At 42.3% G+C, this 19644-nt stretch overlaps 1 protein-coding gene across 2 annotated transcripts in view; it reads left to right on the top strand.

Annotated features, from left to right (window-relative positions):
• The window catches only part of scube1 (signal peptide, CUB domain, EGF-like 1), a 282891-nt gene that overhangs the window by 234391 nt on the left and 28856 nt on the right, over positions 1-19644 (top strand). For both annotated transcript variants that reach the window (XM_043709201.2, XM_043709200.2), the window contains 4 exons: positions 2249-2371; positions 5609-5728; positions 11141-11233; positions 14431-14547. In XM_043709201.2, the coding sequence (XP_043565136.1) occupies positions 2249-2371; positions 5609-5728; positions 11141-11233; positions 14431-14547 (453 nt within the window). The remainder of the gene's footprint in view (positions 1-2248; positions 2372-5608; positions 5729-11140; positions 11234-14430; positions 14548-19644) is intronic.

Genomic DNA, 19644 nt, shown 5'->3' with positions numbered 1-19644 from the left:
AGGACCATCTGTACAAAGTTTTAAAGTGTGGTGATAAACAACTTGAAGAAAGTGTCAATGCAGAAGGAAATAAGGTTGGCAGGATGTACAGAGAATGGGGTGTTAACAGATGCAAAAAAAATCAAACATGCTCTTTTTCAGTGTTCAGTGCTAGTGAAAGAGCAGGATGATGAAGTTTGGGTCAATGTTCATAAGAACCCTACCGATTCCATGATGGGCCCATAGGAGCAGGCAGATAAGGGAAGAAAGGCCTGCCTCTTCGTAGGGTATGTGGAACAATCCATCTTCCGCAACTACACTGGCCCCACCCCCCATCTTTTTCTTCGCTACATTGATGACTGTATCGGCGCTACCTCGTGCTCCCACGAGGAGGTTGAACAGTTCATCCACTACACTAACACCTTCCACCCCGACCTCAAATTCACCTGGACAGTCTCGGACTCCTCCCTCCCCTTCCTAGACCTTTCTGTTTCTATCTCAGGCGACCGAATCAACACGGACATCTACTACAAACCTACCGACTCCCACAGCTACCTGGACTACACCTCCTCCCATCCTGCCCCCTGTAAAAACGCCATCCCATTCTCCCAATTCCTTCGTCTCCGCCGCATCTGCTCCCAGGAGGACCAGTTCAAAATACGTACAACACAGATGGCCTCCTTCTTCAAGGACCGCAATTTCCCCCCCGACGTGGTCGACGGTGCCCTCCACCGCATCTCCTCCACTTCCCGCTCCTCCGCCCTTGAGCCCCGCCCCTCCAACCGCCACCAGGACAGAACCCCACTGGTCCTCACCTACCACCCCACCAATCTCCATGTACAGCGCATCATCCGCCGTCACTTCCGCCACCTCCAAACAGACCCCAGCACCAAGGATATATTTCCCTCCCCTCCCCTATCAGCTTTCCGTAGAGACCACTCCCTCCACGACTCCCTTGTCAGATCCACACCCCCCACCGACCCAACCACCACTCCCGGCACCTTCCCTTGCAACCGCAGGAGGTGCAACACTTGCGCCCACACCTCCCCCCTCACTTCTCTCCAAGGCCCCAAGGGAAACTTCCATATCCGCCACAGATTCACCTGCACCTCCACCCACATCATCTACTGCATCCGCTGCAGCCGGTGTGGCCTCCTCTATATTGGGGAGACAGGCCGCCTACTTGCGGAGCGATTCAGAGAGCACCTCTGGGCCACCCGGACGAACCAACCCAACCAACCTGTGGCACAGCATTTCAACTCCCCCTCCCACTCCACCGAGGATATGCAGGTCATTGGACTCATCCACCGCCAAACCACAACAACCCGACGGTCGGAGGAGGAGCGTCTTATCTTCCGACTGGGAACCCTCCAACCGCAGGGGATGAACTTGGACTTCACCAGTTTCTTCATCCCCCCTCCCCCCACCTTGTCTCAGCCGGATCCCTCCAGCCCGGCACCGCCTTCCTGACCTGCAGTCTTCTTCTTGACCTCTCCGCCTCCATCCTACTCCGACCTATCACCCTCACCTTGACCTCTTTCCACCTATCACATTTCCAACTCCCCTCCTCCAAGTCCCTCCTCCCTACCTTTTATCTTCTCCTGCTGAACACTCTCTGCTCATTCCTGAAGAAGGGCCTGTGCCCGAAACGTCGAATCTCCTGTTCCCTGGATGCTGCCTGACCTGCTGTGCTGTTCCAGCAATAAAGTTTCAACTTTGATCTCCAGCATCTGCAGACCTCACTTTCTTCAAGAAAGGTGAATGAGTCAAGTCTGGTTCAGTGGTTGGTGAGACAGAAGGCAGAAGAATATGGATTGTAAAGGGTTACGGAGAACCAAATACTAATGGGAAAAATTAAAGAGATATGGCCAGAATCAAGAAATATAGAACAGAGAAAGGAAAATCCCATGTTGGACTTGGCATAGTTAGAGTACACAGCCAGCTACACTTTGAGCAGTTGCAATTTATTTTTCTATTAAATTTATTTCCGTGTTAGGCATTAAAATTATTTTCTCATAGTCCAGTTTCCAGTAAATGTATAGTGATGTGCAGCTTGTATCTTGCCATTGTGTAATACCTGGCTGATTTATTTAATTTCATACCTAGATGTTTGTTTACTGTCACAGTATTTGTTTGTGACATGAATTCTATACAAGGAATATATTAGTTTGTTTTCATAGAGTAAATACATTATGTACAAATCATTAAATGGAACGGTTTCCCTTTCAGCCCAGATTTTCATTCTAGTCACTGAAATTTATTTTGGCAGATATCGATGAGTGCAGCATTAATAATGGGAGCTGTGATTATGGTTGTGTTAATACAATGGGAAGTTATGAATGTGTGTGCCCTCCTGGGAAGAAGTTGCATTGGAACAAGAAGGATTGTGCTGGTAAGTAACATTTTTAAAAACAACAGGATAAGATGGGAGCCACTTTAAAGTAAGTTTGATCAGAATCAACATTAAAAAGGAATGAAAGAAGAATTCGATTCCCTACAGTGTGGGAACAGGCTCTTTGAGTCTCCCACCCAGACCCATTCCCCTATATTTACCCCTAACTCTTGCACCTAACCTATACATCCCTGAACACTATGGGCAATTTAACACAGCCAATTCACTTAACCTTTTGGATTTTGGGAGGAAACCGGAGTACCTGAAGGAAACCCATGCAGACACGGAGATAATATGCAAACTCCACACAGACAGTTGCCTAAAGCTGGAATCAAACCCAGGTCTCAGATGCTCTGAGGCAGCAGTACCAACCCCTGTGCAACCAGATTGGTAACATAGACCAGAAGGTCCAGATTCAAATCAAGACCACAAAGGTGTGTCATAACATGTCCAAATGGGTTTATTTTAAAATAAAAGGAGCCATATGCCAGGTAGTGTTGTAATTGAGACATTTTTAGTTAAATGCATCACTAGAATATTTTGTGCAATTTGTAACCAGTACCAGGCAACAGCCATCTCCAACAAGAGAGAATTTAACCATCATCCCTTGACATGAAGTGGCATTACCATCACTGAATCCCCATTCTCAGGACCCTGGGATTACCACTGGCTAGAAGCTAAACTGACTAGCCATATAATTACTGTGAATATAAGAGCAGATCAGGGGTTGGAAATCCTGCAGTGAGGGACTCTCCTCCTAACTCCCCAAAACCTGTCCACTATCAACAAATCACAAGCCTTCAGTAAGGTGTTCGACAAGGTTCCTCATGGTAGACTGGTTAGCAAGGCTAGATCACATGGAGTACAGGGAGAACTAGCCATTTGAATAGAACTGGCTCGAAGGTAGAAGTCAGAAGATGGTGGTGGGAGGTTGCTTTTCTGACTAGAGGCCTGTTACCAGTGGAGTGCCACAAGGATCGGTGCTGGGTCCACTACTTTTCTTCATATATATAAATGATTTGGATGTGACCATAGGAGGTATGGTTAGTAAGTTTGCAGATTACACCAAAATTGGAGGTGTAGTGGACAACGAAGAAGGTTACCTCAGATTACAACAGGATCTTGATTAGATGGGCCAATAGGCTGAGGAGTGGCAGATGGAGTTTAATTTAGATAAATGTGAGGTGCTGCATTTTGTTAAGGTGAATCAGGGCAGGACATTGTCATGGTAAGGTCCTGGGAAATGTTGCTGAATGAAGAGACCTTGGGGTGCGGGTTCATAGTCCCTTGAGAGTGGAGTCACAGGTAGATGGGATAGTGACGAAGGTGTTTGATATGCATCCCTGTATTGGTCAGTGTATTGAGTATAGGAGGTGGGAGGTCATGTTGCGGCTGTCCAGGATATTGGTTAGGCTACTTTTGGAATACTGCATTCAGTTCTGGTCTCCCTGCTATAGGAAGTATGTTGTAAAACTTGAAAGAGTTCAGAAAAGATATACAAGGATATTGTGAGGTTTTCAGCTATAGGGAGATGCTGAATAGGCTGAGGCTATTTTCCCTGGAGCATTGGAGACTGAGGGATGACCTTATAGAAGTTTATAAAATCATGAGGGGCATGGATGGGGTGAATAGTCAAGGTCTTTTTCCTGGGGTGGGGAGTCCAGAACTAGAGGGCAGAGGTTTAAGGTGAGAGGGGAAAGAGACCTGAGGGGCAACTTGCTCATTGTATGAATGAGCAGCCAGAGGAAGTGGTGAACGCCAGGATGATTTTAACATTTAAAAGGCATCTGGATGGGTATATGAATAGGAAAACTTTAGAGGGATATGGGCCAACTGCTGGCAAATGGGACTAGATTTAGTTAGGATATCCTTTCAGCATGGATGAATTGGACCAAAGGTTCTGTTTTAATGCTGTACAGCTCTATGAATGTATGTCTCTAAGTGTGATGGAATGCTCCCACTTCTTTAATGGGTAATCCCATCACAGTTCCAACAATATATAATATGCTTGGCAGCATCCAGGACATGTGTACCATTTACAAGATGCAGCGCAGCAATTCCCCAAACCTCTGCCATCAGTACCTGCCAAAACCACTTAGAAGGCAATTGCAGCAGATACATGGGAATCCCACCACCTGCAAGTTCCCCTCCAAACCACTCACTACCATAACTTGGAAATGTTTCAAGTGTTCCTGTGTCAAAATCCTGGAGCTCCCTCCTTAACAATGTACCTACACCAAATGGACTGCAGTGGTTCAAAAAGGCAGCTCACCACTATCTTCTCAAGGGCACCTAGGAAATGGGCAATAAATACTGACCCAACCCCAGCAATGCCCACATGAAAAAAATCCATTCATGCCTTTTCTCCTCACTGTCTCTGAAATCTTCTCCAGTCCCACTATCTGCCAAGTTCTCCACACTTTACTATTTTGACCACTTGACCAATCCAGAATTCTTTTGCTCCACTGCTTGGGCCATTGCCTCCAGCTGTCAAGGCACTAAGCTGTCAATTTCCCTCCCTTTACTATTCCAGCTCTCTTGCCACCTTGAAACGTTCATTAACACCTAACTGTTTGACCAAGGTCTCTTCATCTGCCCTAACATCACTTCATATGGTTCAATGTTATTTTCGTTTAACAAAGCTCTTGTGAATGGCCTTTGGATGTAGATGTTGTTGTTTGTGAACACAACCTGAAGACAGATTTAAAAATTCTTGTGATCCAAGTCATTAAATTATGTAACTTTCAACAAGTAATGCTCCAGCTCCTCACTCTAATTGTTCTGATTTTATTTTGATTTTAGTCATCTTTTGAGATCAAGCACCATGTATTTAGTTTGGGAAGTATCCTGCCTACTTAATCTCATGTTGTTTTTCACTAATTGTCAGACACCTTTGCTGACTTGGATGCCCAAAAATCGAGTCCCTCATTTTCCTGGAACTGCATGCATAGAACAGAAGATTGCCAATATTTTAAAATAGCATACAACTAGAATGTAGCCTACAGCATTTCAAGAAGGCTGCTCACCCCCACCTTCTCAAGGACAACTCGTGACAGGCAATAAATGCATTTTAAAAATCTTCAATCCCTCATTTGCTGACCTCTATACTGCTGAGTGATGTAGCATATATTGTTTCTGAATATTTAAAACAGCAATAAAACTCTCAACCTGCTCTGGTAACTGATGTGACTTTTTTGTAGCTTTTTTGTATGTAATCAATGACTCACTCTCCCTCAGAGGCAGTGAAATGTGTCCGAAATGCAAAGCTTGCTCGCAAAGTCCAGCTGATCTGCAGTAAGAGCGGAGGAATAGAGAGCTGTTCCCTGTCCTGTCCATCCAAAGCACTCTTTGTAGCAGGTCAGTGCTCTGCTTTTAGTAATTGTGCTGTCATCATATCAGGGTGGTGTGAATGAAAAGTGTTTAAAATATTTTTGGCGCGGTGGGGGTAAAAAAAAGAACGTTTATGTAAATTGACATTTAATAAATAATTTTAGAGGCAGCAATATTTACAACAAGAATGTGTCTGACTAAACAGCACACGTGTGAATAGATTGTGTTTACTGGAATATTTGGTTCACTAGTTTTGAAAATGCAATGTATTCAACAGAAATAAAATACAATGTATTCAATAGTTGCTATTTTATTCCTGGTTCCGCACACCTATTAATTTTTGATTATTGTTAGTGGCCACAACTGTTAATAATGGTGCAATTCTCTGTGTTGCCAAAAACAGATTATAGTGTGGAAAAATTGATCAAAGTGAGATAAAGAAAAATATATCAACTATAAACAAGCTAACTCGAATCACATCAAACCCCAACTCATCTTCAGTGCCCTCCACACAGGACAGGATTGTTCACTAGACTAAAGCAGATCCTTTTCCTACTGAGCAATATGTGCCTATGAATCCTCTATCCCATCACCAGGTAGAAACTATTTGACCTACAAACAATCCTTTCTCTTTCCCATTGCCTTTTGATTTCCCATTCCAACTTTTTCGCTGTTAATCCCTTCCAACTTTGACTGCTTGTAATTATTCTCCATTGATAACTAGCTGTTCCATGTTTGAGTAACTTTACTTCCATACATCTGTGTTTCCCCATCCTCAGAACTTCCAGTTTGTGACATTTACGTAAGGTATTTCAACAAGAATCAAATATGACTTAACTGCATTTGTACTATAACCAGTTGCAGCCCCATTTCAGTGGAGCATTAATAGCAATTTTCCCTTGATTAGAAAACTCTGAATTCACAAATGGTTTGTAATGTCCTTTTGCTCATCATTCCCTTGTCAAAATGTGATTTTATTAAATGTCTGACCATCTCTGAGAAGAATTTAAGATGAGATTAAAAATGTGTTCTGAAATGCTGTCAATCAAGTGTGATGGAGGCTACTGCACTTGTGTTCATATGGGCAGAAAAACATATTTATTTGAGGAATAAAAAAAGAGAATGATACACAGCATGCTGCATATAAATATTGGCCTGGCTTTTTTTTTCAACCTCATTGTATCCCTTATTTTCATCCATTTAGAACCATTAGTTATTTTTTCAAATATTTAATGGGATTGTTGCTGTGCTGAAGCTTATCACCCCATTGGAAGTCAGAGATACATGATGGGCCTGAGCTGAACATTTTTTAAAGGAGTCACATCTTGGTTTGCAGTGCATCTTCTGGGAAATGTTTCATCTGAAAGTTTTCCTTACCTTTGGAGGGAATGGCTTATACTGGATTTCAGGGCAGGGCTGCCATCTACTGTAGGGGTTGAGAGAGTAGTTTCAGAACATAGTGGTCCTTTGCATCAGATCTGCCACTTCAGGGTGCAAGTTGGAGTTGGACTCCAGGGCGACAAAGTGCCAAGGCAGAATGTACTTTTTAATATATAATTTTCTGAGACTTTGTCCCAGTGGTTTTCTTTAATATTAGCCCTTCTGGCGCTCACATGCATTCTGTGTGCCCCATTCATGCCCCCAGTGACTTCATGCCCTCCATGCCAACCCATGCCCCCACCTGACTTCAAAGATCTCTAAAACCTTCCAAGTTTACTAGTGCTCCCCCCCACAGCAGATCTTCCTTTCCATCCTCCATGCCAATGTCCTTCATATTCACCACACAGACCTTAGGGTCCATGTTGAGATAAAATAAAAGAATTGTTTAATATTATTACATCTTTTGCTAAAGCGGGAAAAAGGCAATAATGAAAGCCCAATCAAAACTTTTAAATTCCCTCAAGGAGTTCATTCCTTATTTAAAAAAACAAACAGACTTGTATTCCTAACCTCACATCAAGGACAACTAATCCTTTCACAACCTCTTTGAGGTGTAATCAAACTGTGAACTTGGAATGCCTTCGAGAGATAATTATATAATGATTCCCTTTCAGGTAATGTCAACACACAACTATTTTATTAACTAGACCAGATTCTTTCAGTACTCATTGACACTGCCTAGTTTTGAAAATTTTACAGGAGTTGAAGATTTAAATAACTTCACAGTTAGTGTTTTTTAAACCTCTCACTGTCACAGGCAAGCTTTGTAAACATTTGAAGTGATAGATACTTAAATAACTTCACAGCTTAACAGTTCTACAGACTTCCAAGAGCATTTAAGACTACTAGAGAAAATGGTTACTTTCACAGTATGGGTTAAAGCCCTTGCTATAATAACACCTTGGTCTATTCAAGCCCAACGTTGGAATTTCATAACCTTTCTGAGTTTGGGTTTCCTTCATAGGAGTCATGTCCAACTTTCTTTTCCCTACCTGTGCAAAAGGGATTCGAATTTCCAAATTGAGGTTCTGCCCAAACTGAGTCCTGCAAAACTTCGCATCTCTTTGAAAATCTGGGCCAAACCTCTCCAAGTGTAAATTAAAGTAGGAATTCACCCCATTGATTTGAATCAGCCATGTATTCATAAATCATTAATGACTCCACTGGTAGCCAGCTTGCTTTTGTTTTAACAGAATAACCAAAAAATGTCATTTGCTCATCTGTGGTATGTCAGTTACATTACCAGCCAAGTCATCCATATATTAGAAGCTACATGAATGCAGCGGAATATTAGTATACATCCCTGTATAAACATATTTGATAAAAATTCAACGTGTTTGCTGACTTGCTGCCCTTGAGTGGAACTTTAAATGGGATTGAAATACTATCAAACTTGTTCATTAAACTTGTTGAGATTATCAAGGTAATTAAAGGGGTTCATGATCTTTGCAGGTTGCAATAAAGATTGCAGCGAGATCAAATCAAAACATGAACATCTTTCTAATAAAAAATATTCTGCTACATGTTTAGATTTCCTTTAAGTAGATGGTATTTTCTGGTATTGTGGCAGGTTTCCCAACAGTTTATGATAAATAATCAATAGTGTTTTGTTCAGTCATGTATTTAAAATTATCTTGTACCAACAGAGGCTTTTTGGCTCAATTGTCTGTACCAGTTGTTTGAAAGAGTTTTCTATTGGTCTGACTCCCCTGTTCTTGCATCATGGCTCTGCAATGTTTTCCATTTAAAAGTATATCTAATTCCACTTTGACAGTTACCATTGAATCTGTTTCCACTGCTCTTTCCAACAATGCAATTCCAATTATACAACTTTAATTAAAAATTAAAGTTTACCTGCTGGGGCAATGGTGCAGTGTGAGGATATTGACCCAACCAAGTGAAATTGATAATGGAAATAGGGTATTATTGTTGAATAAAAGCAATAAAACCATTGGTTGTAGTCGAAAAGTGCAGTGCTGGAAAAGTACAGCAGGTCAGCAGCATCCATGGAGCAGGAGAATCAACGTTTTTGGCATAAGCCTTTTATCAGAAATGTGGAGGGGGTGGGGGTGGTAGGTGGGAAGGTGATAGATGCAGGTCGGAGGTGATTGTGATGGGTTGGAGGTGAGGGTGGAGCAGATCGATGGGAAGGAAGATGGACAGATAGAAAAGGTCAACAGTGTGGTGCCCAGGTGGGGAGAGGGGAGATTTGGAAACTGGTGAAGTTGATGTTGATGCCATTTGGTTGAAGGATCCCAAGGTGGAAGATGAGGCTTTCTTCCCCTGGTTGGCAGGTGGATTTGATTTGGTGGCGGAGGATCCTCAGGACTTGCCTGCCCTTAGGGGAGTGGGAGGGGAAGTTGAAGTGGCCAACCACAGGGAGGTGGGTTGTTTTGTGCGTGTGTCCCAGAGATGTTCCCTGGAATGCTTCGTGAGTTGGTGTTCTGTCTTCCAGATGTAGAGGAGACCACATCAAGAGCAACGGACACAGTAGGTGAGGTGGGTGGATGCGCAGGAAAATCTCTCTGGTTGTGAAAAGATCCTTTGGGGCCTTGGATGGAGATGAGGGAGGAGGTGTGGGCATCGGATTTACACTTCTTGTGGTGGCAAGGGAAGGTGGAGAGTGAGTTGGTTGTAGTGGTGGCTTAATTTTCAGTATTCTTCTTCATCATAGTAGTGAAACTTCTGAATTGACATCAACTTCCAATCATTGTACAAAACCTTTTTATATACCCCCTCCAAAGGTTGTGCCTTAATGTAGGTTCAATTATCTTTTATTTGCAACATCATTACCTCTGAACACCCCCTCTATTTCTGTTTATGTTTGTGGAACATCACATTATGATATTCTAGGTTTCCAATTTTTATTTAAATGTTGTTTATGTCTTAATTTCTATATTTAATACCAGGTGAATATCCCAATTTTTATTTAACTCTCTGTAAAATTATCTAAAAGACTGAAAGATTACTTCCTCATTTATCTGAGAGAATCCTTCAAAGTGATTGACTGTTCAGTCTACAGGAAGACATTACTGTTGATGTATGCTGAAGATGCTTAGAGTTGGCCTACATCCCCCATGATGTATTAGCTGTGGCTCAGTCAGCAGCATTCTCATCTGAGTTTCTCAGTCCTGGAAGCATATATCATTTAAGGACTTCAGTAAAAACCAAAGACAACATTCCAACACAGCATTAAGGCAGTGCCAGACGATTGGAGGTGCTATCTTTCAAATAAGATGGTAAATTGAGACTTCTGGCTGCTGTTTAGATGGACGTAAAAGATTTTATATATTTTGAAGAACAACAAAGGATTTATCTAAAGTATCGCAGTCAATATTTTACTTGTAGAATTTCTGGTTCCTGTATTTTCAATATTACAACACCTGAGATGTCCTATGGTCATGAAAAACAACATCAATACAAGTTGCTTTTCCTAAGACTCAGAATCAAATTAATTTTGGAAAAACTGGAATAGAGCACAAAAATCCCTCTGCCTTCTTGAGCAGCTGAATTTGAGGTCAAGAGCAGATTTGACTGATGGGTTGGTGGTTATTAATGTAAAGGCATCCAAAGGGGCTCCATGTTGCAACTGCCTCTCATTATTAGGACCCAGGCAAAATCACAATGAAAATATTGGTGGATAAGTTATAATTGGTTACGGTAATATGGGAAGTCCACTCTCCTTATCTTGCAGTACCACCTGGAAAGTCAACAAGTGAATCTATATCAGAGGCAATGCAAAGGTAACAAAATTATGTCTGTCTTCTCGTGAACAATTAGACCAAGTGTCACCTTGAGGTCCCTTCTTGTTGGAGAATTATGTAAGGCAACATTTTATGGGTTACATTGGGCAGAACGGTTGTATGGCAAATAGCAAGTAAACTTACTGAATCAGAAAGGTAAATAAAGTTCAAGTTTCATTTATTCATTTGCTTCAACAAAGAGCTTTTCATTATTTTTCAAGTTTTTCCCTAACCTAGAACTTTTTTCTTCATTCAGATTCTGAAAACAGCTATACGTTTAGCTGTGGAGTTCCAATACAGCCAACAAAATCCTCACAAAAGCGAAATGCAAGTCTACCTAACTGTGCAGGTGAGCATCTGAGAAACTAAAATTTCATTCATCAATATCAATTAACCTTATGTGTTCCTCTGAATAGGCTGAAATAATTCTGTTTCTCAGTCCTAGCCTATCAGCTTCAAGAGATTGAAATGGAAACTTTTATTTGTACTTTTATTTGGTTTTAGGACTGGAAAACAATTACCACAGAATTAAAGTGGCCTGTATTATCTCCATTATCCCTCAGCCTTTTTGATGAGAGTAAAAATGCACTTGTCTCAGTATTAGATGGAAAATGTTACACGTCCTCTGTATTGGCACCAACGCTTCACTTTTCCCGATTCCCAAATATTTGGAGCTTGATATTCAAAGAATACTGGTTTCTTAGTTCCCTCCCCTACCTTCATTTTATTAATATGCAAAGCTCTTCTGAAATCCTTAATGACTATTCTAATTGTTTATACAGTTGTGTGTTAATTCATGACACTGAAACAATAAATTTGATTAAACAGTGTTTACATGATGCATGGATAGGCTTAATCCTTTTACAGCTACCAGGAACATGAGAGATCTGTAGAGTTTATATTTGACCTGTTGTGATTCTACATTCTCACTCTGTGGTAGAAGTTAGTTCTGTCTGGGGACCGCTGGTATTCAGAAGCGTGGCTGGAAATTGAAATTGCTCCAGTTTAGATAATGTAATGGCCCCAGACGCAGTGAGAACGTTTGAGTGAACTTTAATAAGAAAGTAGGTTTTAAACAATATGAAAAGCATGCTGAAGAGGTTTGGAGTGGAATCTGTAGCCTTTCCTCCACTATGAGTTTACTAATTTTATAGTGATATAGAATAAGTAACAGGATGTGCTACATACAAACGCTTGAAAAATTCAAATGCCTGAGCAAACCAAAGTCAATTTTGCACGTACAGATGTAATGCTGCCTCAGCTAGAGGATCTAGACTGTTGAGGAATGATTGGATAAGTTAGGGTTGTTTTCCTGAGAGTAAAAAATGTAGAGGGGATCCTGATAATGATCTATAAGACTGAATGGCACAGGTTAGTTAGATGGGAAGGCACATTTACTATTAGTAGAGAGGTCAATAACCGGGGGCATAGATTTAAAGTAAGAGATGGAATACAAAGAGGAAAGTTGATGAGACATTTTGTTCACTCAGAGGGTGGTGGTAGTGCTGATCCCTCTGCCTGAAAGGGAGGTTAAATCGGAAACTCTTTCAAATTTCCAGTACTACTTCGATATTCACATGTTGTCTTGGTCTCCATGCTATGGACTATAAGATAGGTAACCTTACCTTATTAGCAAAACTCTGGGGAGTGTTGCTGAACAGAGACCTAAGGAATGCAGGTTCCTTGAAAGTGGAGTAGACAGGATTGTGAAGGAGGAGTTTGGTACACTTGCCTTTATTGGTCGGTGCATTGAGTATAGGAGTTGGGAGGTCATGTTGCAGTCGTACAGGACATTGGTTAGGCCACTTTTGGAATACTGTGTTAAATTCTAGTCTCCCTGCTATAGGAAAGATGTAATTAAACTTGAAAGGGTTCAGAAAAGATATGTAAGGATGTTGCCAGAGTTGGCGGTTTTGAACTACAGGGAGAGGCTGAATAGGCTGGGGCTATTTTCCTAGACTGTCAGAGGCTGAGGGGTGACCTTCTAGAAGTTTATAAAATTATGAGAGGCACGAATAGGGTAAATAGACAAGGTCTTTTCCCCAGGGTAGGGGATTCTAAAACTAGAGAGCACAGGTTTAAGGTAAGAGAGGAAAGATTTAAAAGAGACCTAAGGGGCAACAGAGGGTGGTGTGTGTATGGAATGAGGTGCCAGAGGAAATGAATATGAAGGGCTTAGAGGGATATGAGCCAAATGCTGGAAAATGGGACAAGATTAATTTAGGATATCTGGTCCGCATGGACGAGTTGGACTGAAGAGTCTGTTTCCATGCTGTACATCTCTATGATAGTAGTTAGATTTTTGTTGATAAGCTGTACAATGGGCTGAATGGCCTCCTCTGTACTGTAAATATCTATGATTCTACATTAGTGTTACCTAACAGGACAGACAAGTTTACAATATAGAGACTGATCACAGGTAGGAAATCTGTATGTTTAGTCAGTGGGCGTTGCTATGGCTCTTTAGCATCCCACTTCCATGTTGCCTGGACAGTCAGAGAGGGTGGCATACTGAAGCCCTCAAAGGAAGGAATTCCAGTGAAATGGACGTCAGCAGGGGTCAAGATAGCTGAACTTGTACTTTGATCCAAGTAGTTTTGTCAGTCAGAGGAATGGAAAGGTTGTCCCCAAAATTCATACTAAATATTGTATACTTGTTGTGTGCAGCCTCTTGGTGTATAGTATGGCACATTTCTGATTGTAACATTGCTATACACCATGCGTTCAAAGGGAACTCTGACTTGACCAGCATTTTCCAGCATGAGAGTCCTCAGGGATTTTGCTGCATGAGTCAGTCCTCTCATTCCGGGCAACACCTCAATGTTTCATCCAAGCAACCAACACAGGTCACCAACACCCCCCCAACCGTTTGCATCACCTCATAGTCACCATCCACAAGTGCTTATATTTCAGTCCTTCACACACAACCTATTATGCTGTCAGCTCCACTTTCTCTCCTTCTGCGGAGAGGCAGAAAACCAGCGGATGGAGCCTCCTCGGAAGGTTCAAAAAGTTGCAGATGTCTTCTGAGGCATTGATACCCACACGTGCCAAATGAGCTGACCCTCTGCCTGCAGACCCTCTGTTGGCCGGCAGTGGGGAGCTCACTCCTCTCTTGCCCGCTCTCTGAGGTGACTTTTTAGATAGCTAGAGAGGAACGTAATGGCACAGGTACCATGATCTGTTATACTGGCTGGTTTCTCTGATGGAATGTATGATTCTATTTGTTCCTGACTTACACAGATTGTCACAGATATTCTTTGTACTTTTAATCCTCTGCTGCTGAGGCCATATTCTCCAAGAATTAGTAGATCGTGTCGAAAGCCATAATTCCTACTTTCATCTCCATTCACATTCTCAAGCACACTACTTCTCATGTTTCTATGCATGGGAGTTAAGGAATAGACTGATGTTGCTATATGTGTGTTGACACATGCACAATGCTGTGGAACAACAAAGCTTTATGCTAATCACACAATTCAATTAAAGCATGTTAATTTAAACTTGTGGCCTCATGGTACTGAAAACACGCATTCTTTGTTTCAGATCCTTTAGCACCGCCAATAAAACAAAAAGCTAGATTCAAGATTAAGGACGCTAAATGCCACCTACGACCACGTAATAAGGAAAAGATTAAGGATAGTCTGAAACAATCTATATCAGGTAATACAGTCTTGTATTAATTGTGGTCAAGTCATGCCTGCGCTCTCAAGTCGAACAATTTTTAGTCATACGCAGTAACGCATTGATCCTGGTTTATAATTTAAGATATCTCTGTCATCGAGATTCTACAAGATCAATTCTAAGAGTTGATAAGTTCAGTTAGCGTGGCATCTTCACCAAGAACTCTGTCCATGGCAAGTGAGGATTATAGCCCTGTTATAATCTTCCACTATGGGCTTGCTACTCAGCCCTGCTGACTTTTGCTTGTGTCTAGAACAGGAGGTGGGGAAGCTCCAGTCTGCATGTAGAATCTGAACCTGGCCCATTGGCCCCAGGCAGCATCCTGCCGCATCAACCCTCAGCAGCACTGCACATCACAGGGAGCAGCTTAAGAATGTGAGAAACATATCTGTAGAGGCAGCATGATAATGCTGGCAGTGAGGAGTGAATAGTGAGAAAAAGCACACCAGAGGAGAGAAGTCCCTGACCCACCAGCAGAGAAACACCAACAGAGGTCTATCTCAGAAGGTCTACCACAAAAATGGCTCCTTAACACAAAAAGATACCTGGAGCATTGTATTTCTTATGAAAAAGTGACAAATGACTCCCTTTTGGGTGGAGGTGAAATGCAGGATTATGTACCCGATTTGTAGAAAAGCAGTCTCTGTCATGAGAAAAGCCAATATAGAACAGCATTACAGCACATAGCCCATTAAACATGAAGACTTTCAAGGGCACATGTGTGCTGATAAAGTCAGTGAATATGAAAGGAATTTGGATGCGCAGCTTTTATATTTCACAAGGCAGAGAAAGGCAATGGACTGTGCTACTCAGGTCAGTTATATAATGAATGAACTCAATGCAAAAAAATGTAGACCTGTTTCAGAGGGAGAGTTTGTGAAGTGCATTATTGCGACTGCCGCCTTACTGGCTACATTACTACATTATTTCAGGGAGTTTGCTTGTTTCATCATGCATGACATTGAAAAATACGGAAGCTCAGGGAGCTGAGTTGGGGGTTTTGCCTACTGATGAGACAACAGACATAATGAGTACAGGCCAACGGATCACCTTCATGAATAGAATCACAGCAGATTGTGAGCTTAGGGAGAATCGGTTTCTTTGCATGATGCCACGAAAGGGGAAGATATTTTTGAGAAAGTCACAAAGGCTTCAGTTATCATTTGAAAAATTAAGTGGTCTTATTTGATGGTACACTGTTCGATCTCTGAAGAGATTAGTTTCTCCAAGAGAGAAATGGGTCACCTTGACCTTGATCTATGTGTGTTGATTGTATGCCAGTGCTTCATTCATCGGGAGAATTTGTACGTACAGTCCCTGAGGCTGAGCAACATCATGTCAAAAATAATATCGAGCATGAACTTTTTAAAGTACAACTTTAAACAGCCTTCAGTTTTAAGAGTTACTGAAAGATCCCAAATCAGTGTGGTGATTTAGTTCACCATTGTGCAGTGCAATAGTTTAAGTGGTTTGGTAGGGGAGGAACAATGTGAAACCATCCATGGAGAGGAATAGCAACCCTGTTGCTGAGCTGGGAGATTAGAAATATTATATATTACAAGTATATTACAGAGGAGGAAGTGCTGGATGTCTTGAAATGCATAAAAATGGATAAATCCCCAGGACCTGATCAGGTGTACCCTAGAACTCTATGGGAAGCTAGGGAAGTGATTGCTGAGCCTCTTAGTGAGATATTTGTATCATCAATAGTCACAGGTGAGGTGATGGAAGACTGGAGGTTGGCTAATGTGGTGCCACTGTTTAAGAAGGGTGGTAAGGACAAGCCAGGGAACTACAGACCAATGAGCCTCACGTTGGTGGTGGGCAAGTTGTTGGAGGGAATCCTGAGGGACAGGATGTACATATATTTGGAAAGGCAAGGACTGATTAGGGATAGTCAACATGGCTTAATGTGTGGGAAATCATGTCTCACAAACTTGATTGAGTTTTTTGAAGAAGTAACAAAGAGGATTGATGAGGCAGAACAGTAGATGTGATCTATATGGACTTCAATAAGGCATTTGACAAGATTCCCATGGGAGACTGGTGAGCAAGGTTAGATCTCATGGAATCCAGGGAAAACTCGCCATTTGGATACAGAACTGGCTCAAAGTAGAAGACAGAGGGTGGTGGTGGAGGATTGTTTTTCAGACTGGAGGCCTGTGACCAATGGAGTGCCACAAGGATTGGAGCTGAGTCCACTACTTTTCGTCATTTATATAAATGATTTGGATGTGAGGATAAGAGGTATAGTTAGTAAGTTTGCAGATGACACCAAAATTGGAGGTGTAGTGGACAGCGACGAGGGTTACCTCAGATTACAACAGGATCTGGACCAGATGCGCCAATGGGCTGAGAAGTGGCAGATGTAATTTAATTCAGATAAATACGAGGTGCTGCATTTTGGGAAAGCAAAGCTATACACTTAATGGTAAGGTCCTCGGGAGTGTTGCTGAATAAAGAGACCTTGGCGTGCAAGTTCATAGCTCCTTGAAAGTGAAGTCACAGGTAGATAGGATAGTGAAGGCGGTGTTTGATTTGCTTTCCTTTATTGTTCAGAGTATTGAGTATAGGAGTTGGGAGGTCATGTTGCGGCTGTCCAAGACATTGGTTAGGCCACTGTTGGAATATTGCGTGCAATTCTGGTCTCCTTCCTATCGGAAAGAAGTTGTGAAACTTGAAAGAGTTCAGAAAAGATTTACAAGGATGTTGCCAGGGTTGGAGGATTTGAGTTATAAGGAGAGGTTGAAAAGGCTGAGCCTGTTTTCCCTGGAGCGTCGGAGGCTGGGGGTGACCTTCTAGAAGTTTATAAAATCATGAGGGGCGTGGATAGGATAAATAGACACAGTCTTTTCCCTGGGGTGGGGAGTCCAGAACTGGAGGGCATAGGTTTATGGTGAGAGGGAAAAGATATAAAAGAGACCTAAGAGGCAACATTTTCACTCAGAGGATGGAATGTGTATGGAATGAGCTGCCAAAGGAAGTGGTGGAGGCTGGTACAATTGCAACATTTAAAAGGCATCTGATGGGTATCTGAATAGGAAGGGTTTGGAGGGATATGGGCTGGGTGCTGGCTGGTGGGACTAGATTGGGTTGGGATATCTGAACGGGTTGGACCAAAGGGTCTGTTTCCATGCTGTACATCTCTATGACTCTATAACTCTAAATGGCTGTGTCTTGGCATCTGTGGTCAACATTATGCAGTACCTGTCTGAGGAGAAAGTGAGGACTGCAGGTGCTGGATATCAGAATCAAAGAGTGGCACTGAAAATGCGCTGCATCTGAGGAGCAGGAGAATCAATGCTTCGAGCATAAACCCTTCATCAGGAATGCTGCCTGACCGGCTGTGTGTTACCAGTACCAATACCTGTCTGAACTCAAAGTCAAATTGCGAGAGTCTAACTGGCTACTAATTTCAAATTTTACTTCTGAAGTATTGTGCACAATTTCAAAACCTAAAAATGAAAGATTTGGAATTAAGTAACTTTTGCCATGCAGTTCAACATTGAAGTTGCTGATGTGTATGAAAACCTTCAACATGAAGTCCTAGAATTACAAAGACCCAATGAACCAAAAGCCAAGTGCAATAAGCTGCCTCTGCTGGACTTCTGCAGACTCTCTGTGTAGGTGCTGCTGACTTTCCAAACTTGAGGACACATGTACAGAGAATGGCATTCTTCCATGGGCAGCTCTTTTCAAAGCTCTCTCTGGCAAAGAACTGTCTGCATTAGCAGCAGTTAGAACTTTGAACAACAATTGAGTAATAATATCTTCATTGCCAGCAGATATAGGAAGACCTTACCTCAGCTTCAGCCTCACAGAAACACAGTAGGTGAGTTCAGCACTTCAGCTCTCTCCCTGAAAAAGTAAATTCAGAAGCTTTTCTTTCTATGTGCAGTCCTTGTTTGATTTTGATCGCATGTCATCATACCCCACTAGGAAAAAGCTTCCCCAACCTTATTCTAGAGTTTCCTCAGTGATGGTGTTCTCCTTAGATTATAGCTTGAAGTACTGTTCCACTGCTTCTTCCGACTAGGAGAAAGTGAGGACTGCAGATGCTAGAGATCACAGTCGAAAAGTGTAGCACTGAATAAGCACAGCAAGTCAGGTAGCATCTGAGGAGCAGGAGAATTGACGTTTTGGGCATCAGGCCTTCATCAAAAATAGAAGGGTGCTGAGAGATAAATAGGAAGTGGTTGTGGGACTGGGGGGTGGGGAGGTAGCTGGTAACACGATAAGTATATGCAGGTGGGGGTGATGGTGGAGCAGATAAGTGGGGAAGGAAGATGAACAGGTAGGACATTCAAAAAGGCGATGCCGAGTTGGAGGGTTGGATCTGGGATGAGGTGGGAGGAGGGGAGATGAGGAAACTGATGAAATGGATGTTGATGCTATGTGGTTGCAGGGTCTCAAGGCAGAAGATGAGGCATTCTTCCTCCAGGTGTTAGGTGGATAGAATTTGGCAGTGGAGGAGGTCCAGGACTTGCACATCTTTGGGGGAGTGAGGGGTGGGGGAGGGGTGGGGGGTGCAGGGTGGGGTTGAAGTGGTCGGCCACAGGGCGGTGGGGACATCTGGTTATTCTGGCAGAGCTGTAGCCAGTAGTCATTGGCACACCACCTAGCAGTCTATTGGACTTTACTTCAGGCAGCTGAGAGCATTCAGAGTCGTCTTACCCATCTCTCATGTAACTTAACTGACTTTGACAAGATTCCATCACCGCAATGTTAGCCTTGAACCAGTCAGCATTTTCTGCTGTGAAAAGTGATACCCCCGAAGAGCCTTTTCTGTTTCTGCTGAAAGGAGGGATGATGCAAAGATAGAATAAATATTCTTGATTGTCACATGTACTCAAGTGCAGGAGTACAGTGAAAAGTTTTACAATGTTGCCTCATGGCCCCATCTTAGGTACAAATCTTAGATTCAAAAGAGAAATAAAAAGAAAAGTAGTTGCATTACTTTATAGTGTTTAAAGAATAAGTTAGAAATAAGACATAGTTAAGGATTTAACATTACAGTCAGATAAAAAGAATTTCAAATAAACATTACATTGCAGTAGCTGAGTGCTTCTGGGGCTT

Source organism: Chiloscyllium plagiosum, unplaced genomic scaffold (assembly GCF_037043375.1).
Source record: "Chiloscyllium plagiosum isolate Xiang-an unplaced genomic scaffold, Cpla_swu_hap1 HiC_scaffold_19, whole genome shotgun sequence".
Taxonomy (NCBI): Eukaryota; Metazoa; Chordata; class Chondrichthyes; order Orectolobiformes; family Hemiscylliidae; genus Chiloscyllium; species Chiloscyllium plagiosum.
This window is presented reverse-complemented; position numbering and strand designations above follow the sequence as displayed.